This window comes from Microcebus murinus, chromosome 12, assembly GCF_040939455.1.
Source record: "Microcebus murinus isolate Inina chromosome 12, M.murinus_Inina_mat1.0, whole genome shotgun sequence".
NCBI classification, from domain to species: Eukaryota; Metazoa; Chordata; class Mammalia; order Primates; family Cheirogaleidae; genus Microcebus; species Microcebus murinus.
Window position 1 is genome coordinate 88653921 of NC_134115.1, and position 18392 is coordinate 88672312.

An 18392-nucleotide genomic window follows, 5' to 3' on the forward strand; every position below is an offset into this window, starting at 1 on the left:
TTGGGTTCCTCTGAGAGGTCCTTGGGAGAAGGCCTTTTACCATGTCGTCAGAGTACAGCGGGGGCTGCCTTGTTGACCACATAGCCCGCTGCTGTCCCTTTAGCCTCAGCCAATCCCCAGAGCAGGGCAGGCCAGGGTAGCAGATCCTTCTTGCTAGAGCAGGGTCCTCAGGTTTATGCTGGCGGACATCTAATCTCCGGGCAGCTCCATCCATCTGTGTACCTTCCTGGGCCTCAGTTTCCCCATTCGAAGAGTGGAACATGGTGGGGGTCAGACACGTACGCATCTATGCGTCTTCCTCGGGGGCAGCCTGGGCTCGGCCGTGGCCTGAAGGCTGCTCACAGCCACGCTCGGGCCCGCGGCCTCCCTCCCCAGGCGGCTGGTTGCTGAGGAAGACGCGGGTGCAGGAGCGAGACACAGGCCTCTACTCGTGCCTGGCAAGCAACGTGGCGGGGGTGGTGCGGAGGAACTTCAGCCTGGAGGTCCTGGGTACGCTGCACCCCATTCTCGTGGGCCCGTGAGTCCTTCCTCTCCTGCCTGGCAGCCTCCAGGGTGAGGCCCAGGACTCAGCCCAGGGAAGGGGAGGGAGAAGCTAAGCCTTGTTTTCTTTGCCTCATCAGAAACCTCTGTTTTAAGGCTGCCATGGAACTTTCCAGAAACAGCAGGGCCAATCCAAAGTAGAGGGGGCAGATATTGTTAACATCACCCAAACTGCCTCCCTCTGGTCAGAGTTTTCTCCCAGAGGCACTGCTATTTCCCTCAGCCGCAGGGAGTGTTTCTCAAACTCACTGCCCTGTGGAAGCAGGCACAGGGGTGGGGAAACCGAGACAGGAAACTGAAGAGAGGAGCCATGGCTCTTGGCTTCCTCCTCTGTGATGCTGTAGCCTGAGTGGGCCAACCCTGGTCGATAGCCGTCTGTCTCCCTGCTCCCCCCCAGTTCCCCCCAGGATGGAGAACGAGGACCTGGAGGAGGTGATCAGGGTCCCCGAGGGACAGACTGCCCATCTGCCATGCAATGCCACCGGTAAGGGCCACATAGCATGCTGGGCTGGCAGAAGGGATGGGAAGGCAGTTTCAGAAAAGAGGGGGCCCTGGGGAACTGGCCTACTGGCCCCAGCCCCGCTGCCATCCACTGAGGTTTCTATGTCTTACAGTCTGTGCCAGGTCCCTCTGCCCCAACATTCCCCCCACCTCACTACAGATCTCAGCTTCCAGGACCCTCCATGGGGAGTCCTTGCTGGCCCCTCAGGCCCTGTGGGATACCCCACCAGGCTCCCGCAGGACCCAGTGATTCCCTGTCCCAGCACTGACCATAGCAGACCATAGTGCCCTTGTGACGTCTGAGCTCCTGAGGGCCCAGGGCTGCCTTGTCACCATGGTTTCCCCAGTGCCTGGCAGAGTAGTCTCCTATTAATGCTTGTGGACTGAAGGATGGATAGATGGATGGATGAATGGAAGGACAGACGGACGGACGGATAGATGGGTGAGTGGATGGAGGGGTGGATGGATGGATGAATGGGATGAGTGGATGGATGGATGGATGGATGGATGAGTGGATGGATGGATAGACAGATAGATGAGTTGATGGATGGATGAGTGGATAGATATACAGATAGGTGGGTGAGTGGATTGGATTGATGGATAGATGAGTGGATGGAGGGATGGGTGGATGAATGGATGGGGGGATGGGTGGCTGGCTGGCTGGATGGATGGATGAGTGAATGGATGAATGAGTGAATGGACAGATAAACAGATGGATGGATGGATAGTTGAATGGTTGCCTTTCTGTCTTGCATACCGTACCAAGCCACCTGTGCCCTGTGCTTGGTAAGCCAGGCCTGGTGGCAGCTTTAGCTTCTTGCTGTTTCATGGGCCTCTGGCCTGGCATGGAGCATCCACATCCCTGTGCCATCTGGGAGCACCCTCTGACCCCTGGGCCGACCTGGTCAAAGCCTCCTGAGTTGTCTCATTCTCTCCTCTGCATATAGGCCACCCACAGCCCCAGGTCACATGGTTCAAAGATGGCCGGCCCCTGTCTGGTGGAGACGCCCTCCACATCTCCCCGGATGGAGCCTTCCTGCAGGTCCTGCAGGCGAACCTGTCCCATGCTGGCCACTACTCCTGCATTGCGGCCAACGCCGCAGGGGAGAAGACCAAACACTTCCAGCTTAGCGTCCTGGGTAAGCTCTGGGCATCTCCTGGCCACCCCAGGTGCTGGCAGGAGGGAGACCAGCTCCTTAGGGACAGCCTCCCACAAAGCACTCTACTCCTTTTCTTCTACTTCTCCAAGTTTTCTCATTATTGATGACAACAACAAAAATCATAATAGTGGCTGTATCAATTGAACATTTTATTGTGGGCCAGGCATACGAACAGGCATGATGGGTGACTCTTAATAGTGACCCTAGGAGATGGGAGATGTGCTTGTCCCCACGTCACCAACAAAGCTCTGAGGCTTGGAGAGATGACCTGGCTGTTGCCAGGCCCCAGGGTGGTGGGTCCGGCTGGGGCCTCCTGAGGGCGGTGTCATGTACCGTCTCGTTAGGCTGGAGAAACAGAAAATCTATCAGTTGAGGGAAGCACAGACTGGCTTAGTGAAATCTGTTTCTAAAAAGCAAAGGGCTGGTGATACCAGGCTCGGGGCCAGGCACCTGTAGTCCCAGCTACTTGGGAGGCTGAGGCGGGAGGGTCGCTGGAGCCCGGAGCTCTGGGCTATAGTGCTGCCAATCAGGTGTCTGCGGTAAGGTCAGCATCAAGGTGGTGACCTCCTTGGGAGCTCCGGGGACCCCCAGTTGCCTAACGAGGGGTGAGCTGTGCCAGGTTAGTGGCGGCAGTGGGACGGTGCCTGTGACTAGCCACCGCACTCCAGCCTGGGCGGCGTAGTGCGACCTTGTCTCTATTACACACACACACACACACACACACACACACACACACGCCAGCAGCTGAAGGGAGAGTCCCCACTAGGAATGGAAGAGGAAATTTTAAGGCCACTGAAAGCAGAGCTACTCTACCCAGCAAGGAACAGAGCCCCCACCCTTTCTCCTCGTCTCGGGGGTGTACAAACCAGAAATGCAAACAGAACTGAGAAGGCTCTGGTTGAATGGGTAGCGGGGCTACATGTTGAGAAGCTATCAGGGAAATCAAGGCAGAAATTATTCAGTTTTCTCTCTCATACTGTTGCTTAGCTTGGGGAGCCTGGCTATGGGTCACCAGGGCCTGAATTCAAGCGTGGAGGCACTGAGCCGCGCTTTCTTTCTGCATAATGCAAGCGACAGCAGCACTGAGGCTGAGCCTGGGCCTCAAGGCTGTCCTGGTCGTTGGGCCCAGGGTTGGGGATCATGTTCACGAGCACCCAGCACCCTCTCTGCCCCACCGCAGTGGCCCCTGCCATCCTGGGAGTGACGGAGGACAGTGCAGACGAGGAGGTGACAGTGTCCATCAGCAACCCCATTTCTCTGATCTGCGAGGCGCTGGCCTTCCCTTCCCCCAACATCACCTGGATGAAGGATGGGGCCCCTTTTGAGGCCTCCACGAACATCCAGATGCTTCCAGGTGATGCCCTCGGAGGTGGGGGTGTGTGGGGACAGGTGGCACGCCATTGGGGAGCCTGAGCTCCTGCCTGGTGTGAGGCTGCAGCTGCAGGCCACCCTGGCCGCTCTCCCCACGCAGGCACCCGTGGGCTGCAGATCCTGAACGCCCAGCGGGAAGACGCCGGCCAGTACACCTGCCTGGTCACCAACGAGCTGGGCGAGGCCGTGAAGAACTACCACGTGGAAGTCCTCAGTGAGTCGGGGACCCACTGGCACCAGCAGGCACCCGGGCCACACTTGACACCCCTGGGCACTGTCACATGGCTCAGCTCCTCTGACAGCCACCGGGCAGCCGGGGCGGGCTGGGCGTTCCCCATCTCACAGCTAAGGGCGCCGTGAAGAGGGGACATGAGACCCACACCAGGCCTGGCTTCCTTCTGCCACTTCTGCTGGGGGGCCGCCCCCAGAGGCTCCACAGCTGGAGACCCAGGACCCCAGGAAGGACCTGCAAGGTCACCCCAGGAAGTTCCCTGCCTCAGACCTGCCCTGTCTCGCAGCCATCTTCCTGAGCGAACAGCCCAGTAAGGGGTTGGCTTCCAGGGTCCCTGTTTCTCCACTCTTGGGAGCCAGCCCCATTTCCAGGGTTGCCCCAGGGTCAGGGTGAGCCCAGGGTCTCAGCACCACTCGCCCAGATCTGCTCTCAGACTCCCCTGTGGTTTTCAGTCCCCCCTTCCATCTCCAAAGACGACCCCTTGGGGGAGGTTGGCGTGAAGGAAGTGAAGACCAAGGTCAACAGCACCTTGACCCTGGAGTGTGAGTGCTGGGCTGTGCCCCCACCCACCATCCACTGGTACAAGGACGGGCAGGTGAGCGGGGACCCCTGGGCAGCTTCTGGCTCTCACCCCTGGGTCTTGCTGGTTCTGCATGGAACCATCCAGAAAAGGCAGCCCTTAAAGCACCTGGCCTCAGAGCTGGTCTGGGCCCTTCCAACCCTTTATGTTTTAATAAGAAATCTGACTCTCTATGGGGACCAAGTCTCATAAACATTCAACTCCAGTTTCCTCACCCATGCGCTTCTCTTCCGGTCTTTGTGGTGTGTGGCTTCGGTTGTACAAGGCTGTCAGGGTGTTCCTATCGCTTCGTGTTGTATTTAAAAACATTTATTAAAATACAAAAGTACGCTTGTCTTGGTGCTTTTGGCCTCCTCGAGTCTGATCTCCCGTCCGCCCCCCGCCCCAAGCCCGTCACCCCCGGCCGGCGGCTCCGCGTGCTGGGCGAGGGGCGGCTGCTCCAGATCCAGCCCACGCAGCTCTCGGATTCGGGGCGGTACCTGTGCGTGGCCAGCAACGTGGCCGGCGAGGACGACCAGGACTTCAATGTGCTCATCCAGGGTGCGTGTCGCCAGCAGGGCCGGGGCGGGGTGTCGGCCAGCGTGAGCCACCAGGTGTCCGCGGGGAGTAGTCCCCCCTCTGTGCCGCTGCTGCCCACGCGCCTCTCACGGCCCCAAATTACAGAACCGAGTGGCGGAGCCTGGGTCTGGTCTGGCTGAGCTGAAACGCCACGCCCTTAACCCTCCGCCAGACGCCTCGCACTCTATGGGGGAGCCGGGGATTTGCTTCGGGACGCTCTAGGCTGGGCGTCAGATAATCGTGGAGGCTCATTGTGGGCACGTGGGCTCCTTGTAGTCTCCTCTCTGCTTCTGTCAACGTTTGACATTTTCCTTTCCAAAAAAGCGAAGCATGAAAGGGAGGGAGGCTGGGAGGTGGGAAGGCTGGGAGGCAGAGGGCAGGGGAGGCTGGGAAGAAGGATGGATGGGAGGCTGGAAGGAAGGCGGGGAGTCTGGGAAGAAGGCTGGGAGGGAGGCTGGGAGGCAGAGGGCAGGGGAGGCTGGGAAGAAGGATGGGAGGGAGGCTGGGAGGCAGAGGGCAGGGGAGGCTGGGAAGAAGGATGGGAGGGAGGCTGGGAGGTGGGAAGGCTGGGAGGCAGAGGGCAGGGGAGGCTGGGAAGAAGGATGGGAGGGAGGCTGGGAGGCTGGAAGGAAGGCGGGGAGTCTGGGAAGAAGGCTGGGAGGGAGGCTGGGAGGCAGAGGGCAGGGGAAGCTGGGAGAAGGCTGGGAGAAGGCTGGGAGGCTGGGAGGTGGACAGGCAGAGGGCGGGGGAGGCTGACAAGCAGGCAGAGTGACGGGGAGTGCTCAGGGCCGGACTTTGGTGCTCGATGCTGGAGTGGCCGGCCTGTTAGGAGGTGCCCCTGCTCCAGGCTGGCTGAGCCCTTTCTCATCTCTGGCACTGTGGCCTCCGGCCCCGGCTCTGTCATTAACTGGCTTTGTGACCTGGGGAGGCCACTGCCCTCTGGGCCTTCCTTTCACCCTTTATAAAATGCAGGTGATCAAAGCGGGTGACCTTGAGGCCCCTCCCAGTTCTAACAGCTGATGACTTTGTGCCTCTGTGCTCCGATGAACAGTGGCTAAAGCTTAGGGTCTGGCTGCTCCCCGAAGATGTTTCCATGATGCAAAGAATCTGTAGAGCCCAGTAGACATGAGCCCCATAGGACCGGAGGGAGGCTCATCTTAGTGCCCAGCACATAGTAGCTGCTTAATAAACACCAGTTGAGGGAGTGAGCGAGTGGATTTAAGAAATGTGTGACCTAAGGGAGTGGCTCGGACGGTGGACTTGCACGCCCAGGGGAGGCTGGGATGGGAGTGTCTGTGAGCAGAGGAGCACCCCCACCCCTCCGCCGCGTTTCCTAATGGCTCTGTCTCCCCACCTAGTGCCTCCCATGTTCCAGAAGCTGGGCGATGCCAGTGAAGCCTTCGAGATGCTGTCCCGGGAGGAGGAGGCCCGGGGTGAGGTGACAGAGTACAGGGAGATCGTGGAGAACAGCCCGGCCTACCTGTACTGTGACACCAACGCCATCCCACCCCCGGAGCTCACCTGGTACAGGGAGGATCAGCCCCTCTCAGCTGCGGACGGGGTGTCTGTGCTGCAAGGTGGGCCGGGGCTGTGTGAGGACGCTGGTGCTTTGAGCTCTCCTCCCGTGCTGCCTGCTGTGTGACCTCAGGCAGGGGCACGACTGCTCTGGACCCAGCTGCCACTTGTAAACTGGGCTACAAGTTCTTGTTTGAAGGCAGGAACCGGGTCGCCTTCTGCCTCTGGATTTTAGAGCACAGCCTCTCACCCCAGGCCGCGCCCACCACTGGGCTTCCAGATCTGCGATGTCCCAAAATGATGGGCAGAGCCGAGTCGGCTCCGTTATTAGATCCTCAGCCGGCTCAGACCCCAGACATGGAAGCTCCCGCTGGGCTTGGAAGACCACATTCATGTGACGTGTGGTTTTTGGCTCATGTGTCTGGTTATTTTTTTCTTTTTACCACTTTAAATAGTCATTTAAGGTTATTTAAGTTTTTAAGTTAACCTTTTATTTTAGAATAGTTTTTTTCTGGGTGGTTTTGAATTAAAAGCCTCCACGGGTAGGCCTTAAAAAGGCCTGGCGTCGCCAGCTGGTCCCCCCAGCTCCCCCAGCTGAGTCTGGTGAGGGCGACTGGGTGTCCCCCGGCTTAGGAGTCGCACCGCGTCCTGCCAGGCCCGGCCGGTGGCAAGCGGTCAGTTGCACGGGCCTCCCGTGGGCGAGTCATACGAGGGTCGTGCGGCAGTGCTTACAGAGAAGGCGGCCTCCAGAGAGCCGGGAGAGGCACGTGTCCGGAAAGCACTTTCTTCCGGTTGGAGATCCCTGGAATGACCCGTACGCTGGCCGCTGGCCTCTGATGCTGACCCCAAGCCCTGGGTGCACAGTCAGCCCCGTCGCTCAGACCCTGACCAGGAGTTGATCCCAACCCTCAGCTGAGCCCAGGCCAAAGCCACTGACCCCAGGCCTGGCCGCTGGCCTCCAAACCCACCACTGACCTCTGACTCTGGCCACTGGCTCCTAACTCTGAGTACACACAGCTGTCATGATCATAAGCTGACCTGAATTCTGACCCAGACCATAGATTAACTGACCCCCCTACCATGGCCGCTGCCTCCCCAGTCCTGGCCACTGTCCCTGGGCTCTGCAGGTGAGGAGCCCCTGGTGTGACCCTGGCCATGCCACCACAGCCCTCCCCAGCCCAGAATCCTGAGCACGTGGCCACCCTAGAGCAGTCCCCACTGGACCAAGTCCGGCTCCCAGGGATGCCAGGTTGAGGCCCTGGCTGGCTCCTGATCACAGAGGGTCCCAGGCGATGCCTCCCCCACCACACACCAGCCCCACACACACCCGGAAGCCACCCCCTGGCCTCCCAAGAGCCTCTGCCCAGACATTTGCCCCGTTCTCTGCCCCTTCCCTTCGGCCCTGACGGAGGAGCTGGGCTCAGCATGGCAGCACTAGACCTGAGCCAGCAGCTGCTGCTCTCTTGCCGAGCATGGTTGCAAAGCTTCAGTTTTCCCCTCTGCAAAATGGGAATAACACAGCACACGCCCCACAGAGTCAGTGTGGGCTGAGCCAGGAACGCCCAGTGGGGCCTGGCCCACAGCAGGCTGTGACTCTGCTCTGACCTGAGTCTCCCTCGCCCCACGAGCTGGGCGGGGCAGGCCGGTTCTCTCCCCCCTACAGACCGGGCAGGGGGCAGGGACGTGCCCCAGGTCCCCTCCAGAGGAAAGAACATGTCCTTGCTCTTGGAGGCACACTTGCCCTGAGCTCAGGCCTCTGTCCCGTGTCCCTGCAGGAGGCCGGGTCCTGCAGATCCCCCTGGTGCGGGCAGAGGATGCAGGGAGGTACTCGTGCAAGGCCTCCAACGAGGTGGGCGAGGACTGGCTGCACTATGAGCTGCTGGTGCTGAGTGAGTGGCCCAGGGCCGGGGCGTGGGTGGTCTCGGGACCGCAGGCCCCCGAGGGCCCTGGCATCGAGCTAGAGTGTGTTCTAGTGGGGTTACGGGCTTAGCTCCGAACCAGGCAGAACTCGGTTCGAATTCCAGGTTAGAAGCTTCCTGGCTGTGTGATGTGGAGCAAATCACAACCCTCTCTGTGCCCTAGATTCCCTAGCTGCATCAGGGCCCAGGAGGGTTTGGTGAGCAGGGCACGAGGAGCCCCAGGCAGCGCCTGGCGTAGGGTGCCCTCTTGAATCCACACCCACCCCTGCCCCAGGGACCTGTGCCGGCCCTTCAGCCTCCTCTCCCCGCCCCTAGCCCCACCTGTGATCCTGGGTGACACGGAGGAGCTGGTGGAAGAAGTGACGGTCAACGCCAACAGCACCGTCAGCCTGCAGTGCCCGGCCCTGGGCAACCCCGTGCCCACTGTCTCGTGGCTCCAGAACGGGCTGCCCTTCTCCCCAAGCCCACGGCTGCGGGTCTTGGAGGACGGGCAGGTCTTGCAGGTCAGGGCTGCCCCCGTGCGGGCTAAAGGCAGCGGCTGCTGCCACCAGCGCTGCTTGTCGGGGAACCAAGCAGTCTGGGCCACGGGAGGCTCTTTGCTGGGAACCACGCTGCAAACACCTGGGTCTCATTCAGCCCAGCACAGGCCACACACGGCACCTGGAGGTTTAGGTCTCACCTGGGAAAGGATGCGCATGCGCACCACACCTAGAGCCCAGCGTGGCACGGGGCAGCCCTCCCTGGGAACGACAGGTGGCACACACAGAGCCGTGACCAGCACTCAGGACGCCAGGCGGCACCCTTGGCCACCCAGTGCCCAGACACAGAGCTGCGGGGACACCTGGGGCCCAGCACACAGAGCCGCCCCCACGGGGCAGGGGAGGGTGTCCTCCATCTAGTGTGCTGCAGGGACCCCCCACCACCAGCCTCACGCCCCCTCCTGAATGTCACCCAGAGCCCCAGAAGGAGGTGGCCCCTCCTGGCCCCTCCGTGTACCTGGTGTGGGGTGGGAGGGAGGGAGGCGGCCTCACAGTAGCTCCCGGGGTCCCCGTGCCCATAGGTCTCCACGGCAGAGGTGGCCGACGCTGCAAGCTACATGTGTGTGGCTGAGAACCAGGCCGGTTCTGCTGAGAAGCTGTTCACCCTCAGGGTCCAAGGTGAGTGCAGCCCTGCAGGTTCCTTGCCCCGCCCTGAGGGGCACCCCCTTGCGCTGCAGCCCCCTGGGCTCCGGGACCCACGCTGGGTGCAGCGATCCCAGCCGGCGTCAGCCATGTCCCAGGACAGAGGGTGTCTGGGGGGCCCTGGTCACGACTGGGCCAACCGCAGCTGGTTTTGAGCAGCTTTGGAGGCAGCTGGGGAACGGCTCTCCCAAGGCCTTACAGCACCATTATTGAGCACCTGCTGTGTACCTGGCATGGGAACGAGCGCTTCCCCAGGCAGACCCCTTCCAGCAGAGCTAGGAGGCCAGCCCAGCTTCACAGCCGCGGGACTGAACAGACTCAGGGAGGTCGCCCAGGGGAGGGCAGGTCTCACCACCCCGGAGTCTGCACTCCCAACCTCCGCATTCTCACCGTGCCTCGGGGGCCACGAGCTCTGCCTCAAGATGTGGGGACAGCTGCAGCCTCAGGGACAGAGAGAGAGTGTTAAGCACTCAAGGTCATGGACTCAAACCTGAATTGATATTTTGGATCTGTCACTGACCAGCTGTGTGGCCTTGGAACAGTGACTCTCCCTCTCTGATCTCTGAGCCCCAGTGCTCCTGTGCATAAGATGGTGATGACAGATGCAGGTTTCCGAGCAGGGTCATCTGAAGATGCGCCAGGGGCTAGTGGGGGCTCTCAGCGTCCCGCTCTGGCTCTCTGCCCCCCCTGGGGGTCTGCATTCTCACGCCCGTCTTTATCCTGGTGGCTGTGGGACAGTCCCGCCACGCATCGCAGGCCCGGACTCGGAGCAGGTCACTGCCATCGTCAACAGCAGCGTCTCCCTCCCCTGCGACGTCCATGCTCACCCAAGCCCCGAGTTCACGTGGTACAAGGACGGCCGGGCCCTCTCCTTGGGGGAAGAGGCCTTCCTCCTGCCTGGTGGGTGGACATCGGGCCTCGCTCTGGGGTCACCTGGGGTGACAGTGGCTTCCCCACCCCTGGGACAGGGCTGAGGGGCTGAGAGGGACTGGGGGTTGGGGGAGCAGGCCTGGGGCTGGGCCAGGTTGCTGGCGTGAGGGGCTGACCCCCGTGCGTCCTCCCGCCCCCCACAGGCACACGCACGCTGCAGCTGGCGCGAGCACAACCGTCGGACTCCGGGACGTACACGTGCGAGGCCCTCAATGCTGCCGGCCGGGACCAGAAGCTGGTGCAGCTGAGTGTGCTGGGTACGTCCCTGCCTGCTCCCCACCCGCACTGTCCCCTCCTGGGCAGTGTGGCCAGGAGCAGGGCAGCTGGCACTGGGGGAGGCAGGACGCCTGCAGCAGTCAGCTCTGAGGGGCAGCGCCTGGCCCGGGAAGGGCCCTCCCCAAGCCTGCTGGAGCTCGGGCTCCTCGGCATGGAGCCTGCTGCGGGGACTGTGGTCTTCGGGCCCTCCTGGGGAAGCCGGCCCAAGGTGTCGGGTGCCAGGGCTCCTGGAAGGCCCTTTCTAGCCCTGGGGCTGGTTCGCACATTCGTGCCTGATCGCCTACTGTGCGCCGGACACTGAGCCAGGTGCTACAGGCTGCAGCTGAGGATGGGGGGCCTCTACGTTGGTTTGCTGGAGCAACAGGGGGCTTAGGGCCCCCACAGGGTGCTCTAACCCAGCTGGCCGGGGCCTGCACAAGCCTGGAGGGCCGTCAGCATCCCCCCATCTGTGAGGCCGGGGCCCGGAGAGGCAGGCAGCCGTCCCTGGCCACATAGCGGGTCCTGGGTGTGCCAGCCGGGCTCTCCTCCAGCTCCCCTGGGTCTGCGCCAGCCCCTGGGGCCAGGTCCACCGTGTGACACCTGGGGGCCTCCACGGGCTTGCCTGGGCCAGGAAGGGGGGTGGTGGCTGCAGCACCCACTCTTCTGTCTCCTGCCCCCAGTCCCCCCCACCTTCAGGCAGGCCCCCAGTGGCCCCCAGGATGCAGTCGTGGTGCGGGCGGGGGACAAGGCCGTCCTGAGCTGTGAGACGGACTCGCTCCCTGAGCCGACTGTGACCTGGTACAAGGACGGGCAGCCCCTGGCCCTGGCACAGTGGGCCCAGGCTGTGCAGGGTGGGCAGCGGCTGGAGATTCCGGACACCCAGGTGAGCGGCCCGGGGGTGTGGGCGCCGTGGGCAGCCATCAGTGGAGGGAGGTGGCAAGCGCGTGGCTGGGTGTGGGGGCTGCTGCCTCCGTGGCCTGTGGGACCCCAAACCAAGTCGATTGGCAGCTCTCAGGGCAGGAGACATGGGAATTGCACAGGGCTCTGGAGCTCGGGTCCAGATCCAACCCTGCACTCAAGGTCAAGGGCAAGGATGACCTTGAGCCAGCCCCAGCCCCACTGCCTGCTTTAGTTTCCCAGTATCTAGAAGCTTTTTCCAGCTTTTCTGGCTGACCATCCGTGATTCCCCCAGTCTGTCCCACGCTCCCCCACAAGCATGTGTTGGGTGAACGTTTGCTGCTCCCCCAGAAACCTGCTCTGGGGTCCTCTCTCCTAGCTCAGCTCCGTCCCCACAGCAAGGGGCCTTCTCCTCCGGGCTTGGTCCACCTGCAGGCCCCGGCAGGGTGGGGTTCCAGAGCCTGTGCGCTGACCCTCCAGGGCCCTCCTGCTTCTGGAGGCCCTTGGACAGGCCAGAGGGTCCCACCTCCCTTTGGCTCCCCAGTCAGGACCAGCAGCACACCTGGGGAGTCCCTGCTCTGGAAGCTTTGGGGGCCTAGGTGTTTTGGGGATCCCTAGGCACCCCACCCCAGCCCCATGCACACTGTCGGCATGTGCTCTTCCCATCCCAGGTGTCGGATAAAGGTTTATACAGCTGTAGAGTCAGCAACCTGGCTGGGGAGGCCGTGTGGACCTTCGTCCTCACCGTCCAGGGTAAGCTGGGGACCAGGTGGCCACGTGACTGTGGGGCCTCGGCAGCACACAGGACTGCCCAGGAGGAGGAGGACGGTAGCTGGGCGGTGGCGGTGTTGCCCGGCGTGAAGGGCACAAGTTCTGGAATTTAAAAGGCAGGATCAGCAGAACCCAAAGAAGACTCTGCCCTCGGCCTGCCTGGGCAGAGTGACGTGTCCCCAGGGGCTCACCCAAAGCAGAAGAGGCGAAGTGCCCGGGGCGTGCATGGCCACTGCGTGTGGAGACGGTGCCCGGCACAGGGCCTGGCATGAGGGCACCAGATGAAGGAGCCCTGGGAGACCAGACACACAGGGGGCCACGTCACCTCTGTCCTGACCCCAAGGGGGCCTGTCCCATCAGCCCATCTGACTGTTCGTGTGGCTCAAGCCGGGGTGAGGGGGAGCCGGGCTGAGCTGTCTAGGGAGCTTGGCCAGATTTTCCTGCAGTCAGCTGTTCTTGCACGCGAGGTTAGAGTATGGACTTAGCTGTGTCACAAAGAGAGCCCAAACGGTGGACTAAATGGGCGGGAAGTTTACCTCTCTCGTTCGGAAGCCCAGGGGTGAGTGTCTCGCTGGGGGGCAGCTCAGCTCCGCGTGGTGACATAGGGCCCAGGCTCCTTCCGTCTTGTTGACCGTCCCCCCTTAGGGTGTTGTCCCTGTTCCTGTGGTTGAAGCCGGGACCTGCGTCCCGTCCCAGCCCACGGGAAGCAGGAAAGAGCCTCGCTCGCTCGCAATGGCAGCGCATGAACCGTCGTGCACTCCTGACGACCCGCAAGCGCTTCTCGGCCTCCCTGCTCTGCCCAAGAGCAAGGGGCTGCGGGGAAGGTCTTAGGGTTCTGGGAACCGGCTTCTTTCCTGCAGTGCCCCCCACGTTTGAGAACCCCAAGACGGAGACAGTGAGCCAGCTGGCTGGGAGCCCCCTGGTCCTGACCTGTGATGTGTCCGGGGTCCCCGCACCCACGGTGACTTGGCTGAAGGACAGAATGCCTGTGGGTGAGTACATCTGTCCTTCCCTTAGCGTGCAGTGTTCCTGCACCGAATGCAATAGCAGCGGAAGTGGAAGAGAGAGGTTGTCGGGAGTCAGCGTTCTTACTTGGTGAAATCAGAGGCTGGCCGTGCAGCGTTGGCCCCACCCCAGCTTGTCTTGGAACGTCATTTATTGGCCCTTGGAACCCAAACATCAGGAACGGCTCCTGTGGCCGCTCAGAGGGCCCCTCACGTCCACGCCCTCGGTCAGCTCCGAGGAGACGGACGACATGGGCTCTCCATGGTGCAGGACAGGCACTGGGGGCCGAGACGATGCCCGCTGGCCGGCCCCACCAGGGACTCATGGGGCTGTCCGCACCGGGTGGCACTTGTTCCACTGTCCCCGGCAGTACATCTGAACTCCTTGAGGACAGGGACTGTGTCGGGCTCACCTTTGACTGCCAAGCCCACAGGTGGACGCAGGGCAGCTGCTGGTGCATTTGGGGTGGAAAGGCTGCCTACATCACCGGGGGTGTGGCGAGGAGGTCGGCCTGGGGGTGCCCCAGGCTGGTGCACTTAGAGACAGCTGTGGGCAGAGGTGCGGCTGGAGAGAAGGAAGGGGGAGGCGTCCAGGCCTGAGCAGAGACCCGGGCGTCCCCACAGTGACCTGTGTCACCCAGGGAAGGGCTGGTCCGACTTGATGGAAAGTCTTGGTGGACGGAGGGGCAGGGTGGGGAGGAAGAGAGTGCTGGGTGAGGGAGGGCCTGAGGGCAGGCCCTGCACACTCGAGGCAGTGGGTCCCTTGGGGAGCGACTTCTGGAGTGGAGGGAGGAGGGAGGGTTGCAAGGAACAGAGGAGCCCAAGAGGCCAGGCGCAGGAAGGCCGGGATGCACAAGGAGCCCCTGCCCTGTGGGCTGCAGTCTCCTGTGAGAACAAGAACGGGGTGAGCGGCTCAAGGGGTCCCCTCCGTCCCACAGAGAGCAGCGTGGCGCTTGGCGTGGTCTCCCGGGGGGGCCGCCTCCAGCTCAGCCGCCTGCAGCCAGCGCAGGCCGGCACCTACACGTGCGTGGCCGAGAGCGCCCAGGCCGAGGCCCGCAAGGACTTCGTGGTGAACGTGCTGGGTAGGTCTGCGCCCCGCGCCCGTCCTGCCCCCACGCAGCCCCTGCCAGCCGTGGCCTCACCGCAGCCCCTGCCGCAGTGGCACCGCGGATCCGGAGCTCGGGCGCGGCGCAGGAGCACCACGTGCTGGAGGAGCAGGAGGTGCGGCTGGACTGCGAGGCCGACGGGCAGCCGCCGCCTGACCTGGCCTGGCTGAAGGACGGCCGCCCGCTGGGCCAGGCCGCGGGCCCCCACCTCCGGTAAGGCCCGGCCCCGCCCCGCCCCACAGGAAGCAGGCCCCGCCCCTCACGCGCCCGTCCCCGCCCCTCCCGCGACAGGTTCTACCTGGACGGCGGCTCCCTGGTGCTGAAGGGCCTGCGGGCCGCGGACTCGGGCGCCTACACCTGCGTGGCGCACAGCGCGGCGGGCGAGGACGCCAGGCTGCACGCGCTGACCGTGCTGGGTGAGGAGCCCGCCGGGGCTGCGGCGGCCCGGCCTGTGCGGGGCCACCCTGGGGCGCGGAGGGTGGCGAGAAGACCCGGGCTGAAGCCCCAGCGATGCCCACGCTGTGACCCCGGCCACAGATCCGGCCTCTCCGGGCTCCCGGGCCTCCTCCACACACTAGGGGCACAAGCCCCGCAGCCCCAGGGGAGCGGGGATGAGGGGGACAGAGAGGGCCAGGGCTGAGGCTGTGCCCCACACGTGGGCCTCACCCCTCCCGTGGCTGGAGGCCACCGGGGTTGCTGGTGGCGGAAGGCCAGGGCCGGTGCTGCCTCCTGCAGCTTCCCTGGGAGGAGCCCGCCTTCCCCCAGGACCCCTCTTTTTCCTCCCTGTGCACCCCCAGTGCCTCCCACCATCGAGCAGGCAGCAGACGGCTCGGCCACCCTGGTGAGCAGGCCAGGGGAGCTGGTGACCATGGCGTGCCCCACCCGGGGCTCCCCGCCCATCCACATGAGCTGGCTCAAGGACGGCCTGCCACTGGCACTCTCCCAGCGCACCCACCTGCACGGCTCTGGCCGCACCCTCAGGTAGGGGGCAGGCTGCGGCCCCAGACACGCTCTTCAGGCAGCTCGGGTTTAAAACCACTTCTGAAGGGTTTTAGCATAAAACTAACGTAAACATACAGAGGGTTATGATGGGGAGGGGGGGAGGACCCCACCCTCACGGGACTCAGAGAGGAAAGGGGCCTCTGTCCTCAGGCGATGACGTCTGATTGCAACTGATTCAGCCTGGCCAGGTGGAGACAGTCAGGGAGGACTTCCTGGAAGAAGGTGTCTGAGCAAAGTCTCCGTGCGCTCAACAGCGCCATGGAGTGCTTACCGTCCCTGGTGCAGTTCCAGGCCCCGGGATCGGATGAAGTTCCTGCCCCTGCAGCCCTGGGGGGTGAGGACTGGGCTGGAAAACGAACAGACACACAAATGAGATGCCACTGGGGGGGTGCGCTCTGCAGAAAGACAGGGCAGGGCGAGGAGATGGGAGGTGGCAGTGGAGGGTGCTGTTGGGGATGGTCAGTCACGGGGGCTCAGACAGGTGACATTTGGGCAGAGATGGCAGGAAGTAAGAGCAGATTCTGTGGGGAAGAGCATGGGGCAGAGGGAGCTGCAAGTTCGGAGGCTCTGAGGCAGGGGCGCCGTGTGTTCGGGGAGCAGGACGCAGGGGCAGGCAGGTGAAGGTTGTCGGGCGATGAGGGTCAGGCGTCGAAAGTCCTTGGAAAGCCCCGAGTGTTCCTAAGAGGAGATGGAAAGCCAGGGGAGGGTTTTCAGCAGAGGAGCGTCATGATGTGACTTAACAGGTTTTTTTTTTTTTGAGTCAGAGTCTCACTCTGTTGCCCAGGCTAGAGGGAGTGCCGTGGCGTCAGCCTAGCTCACAGCAACCTCAAACTCCTGGGCTCAACTGATCCTCCCACCTCAGCCTCCCGAGTAGCTGGGACTACAGGCATGTGCCACCATCCCCGGCTAATTTTTTCTATATATTTTTAGTTGGCCAATTAATTTCTTCCTATTTTTAGTAGAAATGGAGTCTTGCTCTTGCTCAGGCTGGTTTCAAACTGCTGACCTTGAGGAATCCTCCCACCTCAGCCTCTCAGAGTGCTAGGATTACAGGCGTGAGCCACCACACCCAGCCACTAAACATTTTTTATTGTGGTAAAATATACACAACACAAACTTCATCATTTTAGCCGTTTAAGTGTCCAGTTCTGTGGCACTAAGCATGTCCCTGCTGTTGCACAGCCATCGCCACCACCCATCTCCAGAACGCTTTTACCCATAGGATGGAAACTGACCCTATTAAGCACCAACGCCCCTGCCCATCCCCCGCCTCTCGCACCCCCACCCCTCTCTGCTGCCTGTCTCCGTGACTTTGCCCACTTGGGTCCCTTTGATGGGTGGAATAAGATCACACACGTGCTGTGGGTGTGGCTTATTTCCTGTAATGTCCTCAGGGTTCATCCACACGGCAGCATGTGGCAGAATCTCCTCCCTTTTTAGGGCTGAATAATATTCCACTGTAGGGAGAGACCGCATTCCATTTGCCCATCCATCCATCAGGGGTGCTGGGGTCGCTTCCCCTCGGCCACCGTGATAACTGTGTGCAGATACGTGTTCGGGTCTCTCCTTTCAGTGCCTGTGGGTGGTGACCTAGGTTTGTGCAGGGTCCTTCTGGCTGCTGTGTAGACAGCGGACTGGCGGCCAAGGGCAGGGCGGGCGGGGAGGGCAGCTGGGGGCTCTTGCAGCCATCCTGGACCCCAGCCGTGGAGGTGGAGCAGGCGAGGGGTGGTCAGATTCCGGGCAGATTTTTAAGGCAGAGCTGGTGGTGTTTGTGAAGAGACGAGGGAACGGGAGGCGTGGAGCGTGACTCGGGTTTTACCCCAGGTACCTGCAAGTTGCTGGCTCCTGTTTCCCGAGGTCCGTGGGGGAGCAGGCGGAGGGGAGGCCCTAGGGTTCTGCTTCCCGTGTTGCTTTGAGAGGTTCCAGGGAGGAACCGGCTACTGCGAGGAGAGTGGACACTCGGGTTGTCGGCACGTGGGCGGCTGGCAGCCAGGGCTGAGAACGTGGCCCGTGCCCGCTGCCACTGCTAGGACGGGTCTGAGGGACCGGGGCGGGGACGCTGGGCGTAGGAGGAGGTCCAGGGGAGCGTGAAGACAGGCTTCAGGGGTGGAGGGGCCGACGGGGCCACAGGAGAGGAGGCCTGAGGGCGGACCTGCGAGAGGCGCAGGCGGAGTGGTGGAGACAAAGGGGGCTCGGGAGAAAGTGCGAGGACGGAGAGCAGAGCCGGCAAGTCTCGGGTTGTCTAGAGGAAGGGCAGCCGAGCTGCCACGTGCCGGGGCAGCGGAGCCTCCAGGGCTGCGGAGGCAGGCGGCCTGGCTGCCAGCGAGTTGGGTCAGGGCGGCAGCGGGGGGAGGATCGGGGAGGGGCAGTTGGGGGCCTTATCCCGGGGGAGCTGGGGAGCCCAGAAAGGGGTTTCAGCAGAGGCACCCTGCGGCCAGCAAGCCGCTGGGAGACAACGCATGGAAGAGGGAAGGAGCCTTTCTGCTCAGCCGGCACGCCTCTGTCTCTGTCTCTGTCTCTGTCTCTGTCTCTGTCTCTGTCTCTGTCTCTGTCTCTGTCTCTGCCTCTGCCTCTGTCTCTGTCTCTCTCCACCTCCAACCCCGACCCCCGAGTCAGGATTTCCCAGGTGCAGCTGGCGGACGCCGGCGTCTTCACCTGCGTGGCTGCGAGCCCAGCCGGCGTGGCGGACAGGAACTTCACCCTGCAGGTGCAGGGTACGCAGCAGGGGCGGGCAGGGGCTCCTCTGGCCTCGCGGGGGGCAGGATCTGGGCCCATCTGGGTGGAACCAAGGGGCGGCGCTCAGGGCATCAGGGGGAGCAAACTCCACCCTGGTGTGCAGGAAGGGGGGGCAGCACCAGGAAGGAGGGCAG

At 62.7% G+C, this 18392-nt stretch overlaps 1 protein-coding gene across 1 annotated transcript in view; it reads left to right on the forward strand.

Annotated features, from left to right (window-relative positions):
* Window positions 1-18392, forward strand: part of HMCN2 (hemicentin 2) — a 140917-nt gene that overhangs the window by 88863 nt on the left and 33662 nt on the right. The window contains exons 47-67 of the mRNA XM_012754522.3: window positions 376-489; window positions 938-1024; window positions 1989-2180; window positions 3382-3555; window positions 3673-3786; window positions 4257-4399; window positions 4774-4924; window positions 6301-6519; window positions 8233-8346; window positions 8692-8879; window positions 9437-9533; window positions 10296-10457; window positions 10631-10744; window positions 11423-11625; window positions 12311-12392; window positions 13271-13402; window positions 14353-14496; window positions 14574-14733; window positions 14812-14936; window positions 15318-15501; window positions 18139-18236. Of these exons, the coding sequence (XP_012609976.3) occupies window positions 376-489; window positions 938-1024; window positions 1989-2180; window positions 3382-3555; window positions 3673-3786; window positions 4257-4399; window positions 4774-4924; window positions 6301-6519; window positions 8233-8346; window positions 8692-8879; window positions 9437-9533; window positions 10296-10457; window positions 10631-10744; window positions 11423-11625; window positions 12311-12392; window positions 13271-13402; window positions 14353-14496; window positions 14574-14733; window positions 14812-14936; window positions 15318-15501; window positions 18139-18236 (2997 nt within the window). The remainder of the gene's footprint in view (window positions 1-375; window positions 490-937; window positions 1025-1988; window positions 2181-3381; window positions 3556-3672; window positions 3787-4256; window positions 4400-4773; window positions 4925-6300; window positions 6520-8232; window positions 8347-8691; window positions 8880-9436; window positions 9534-10295; window positions 10458-10630; window positions 10745-11422; window positions 11626-12310; window positions 12393-13270; window positions 13403-14352; window positions 14497-14573; window positions 14734-14811; window positions 14937-15317; window positions 15502-18138; window positions 18237-18392) is intronic.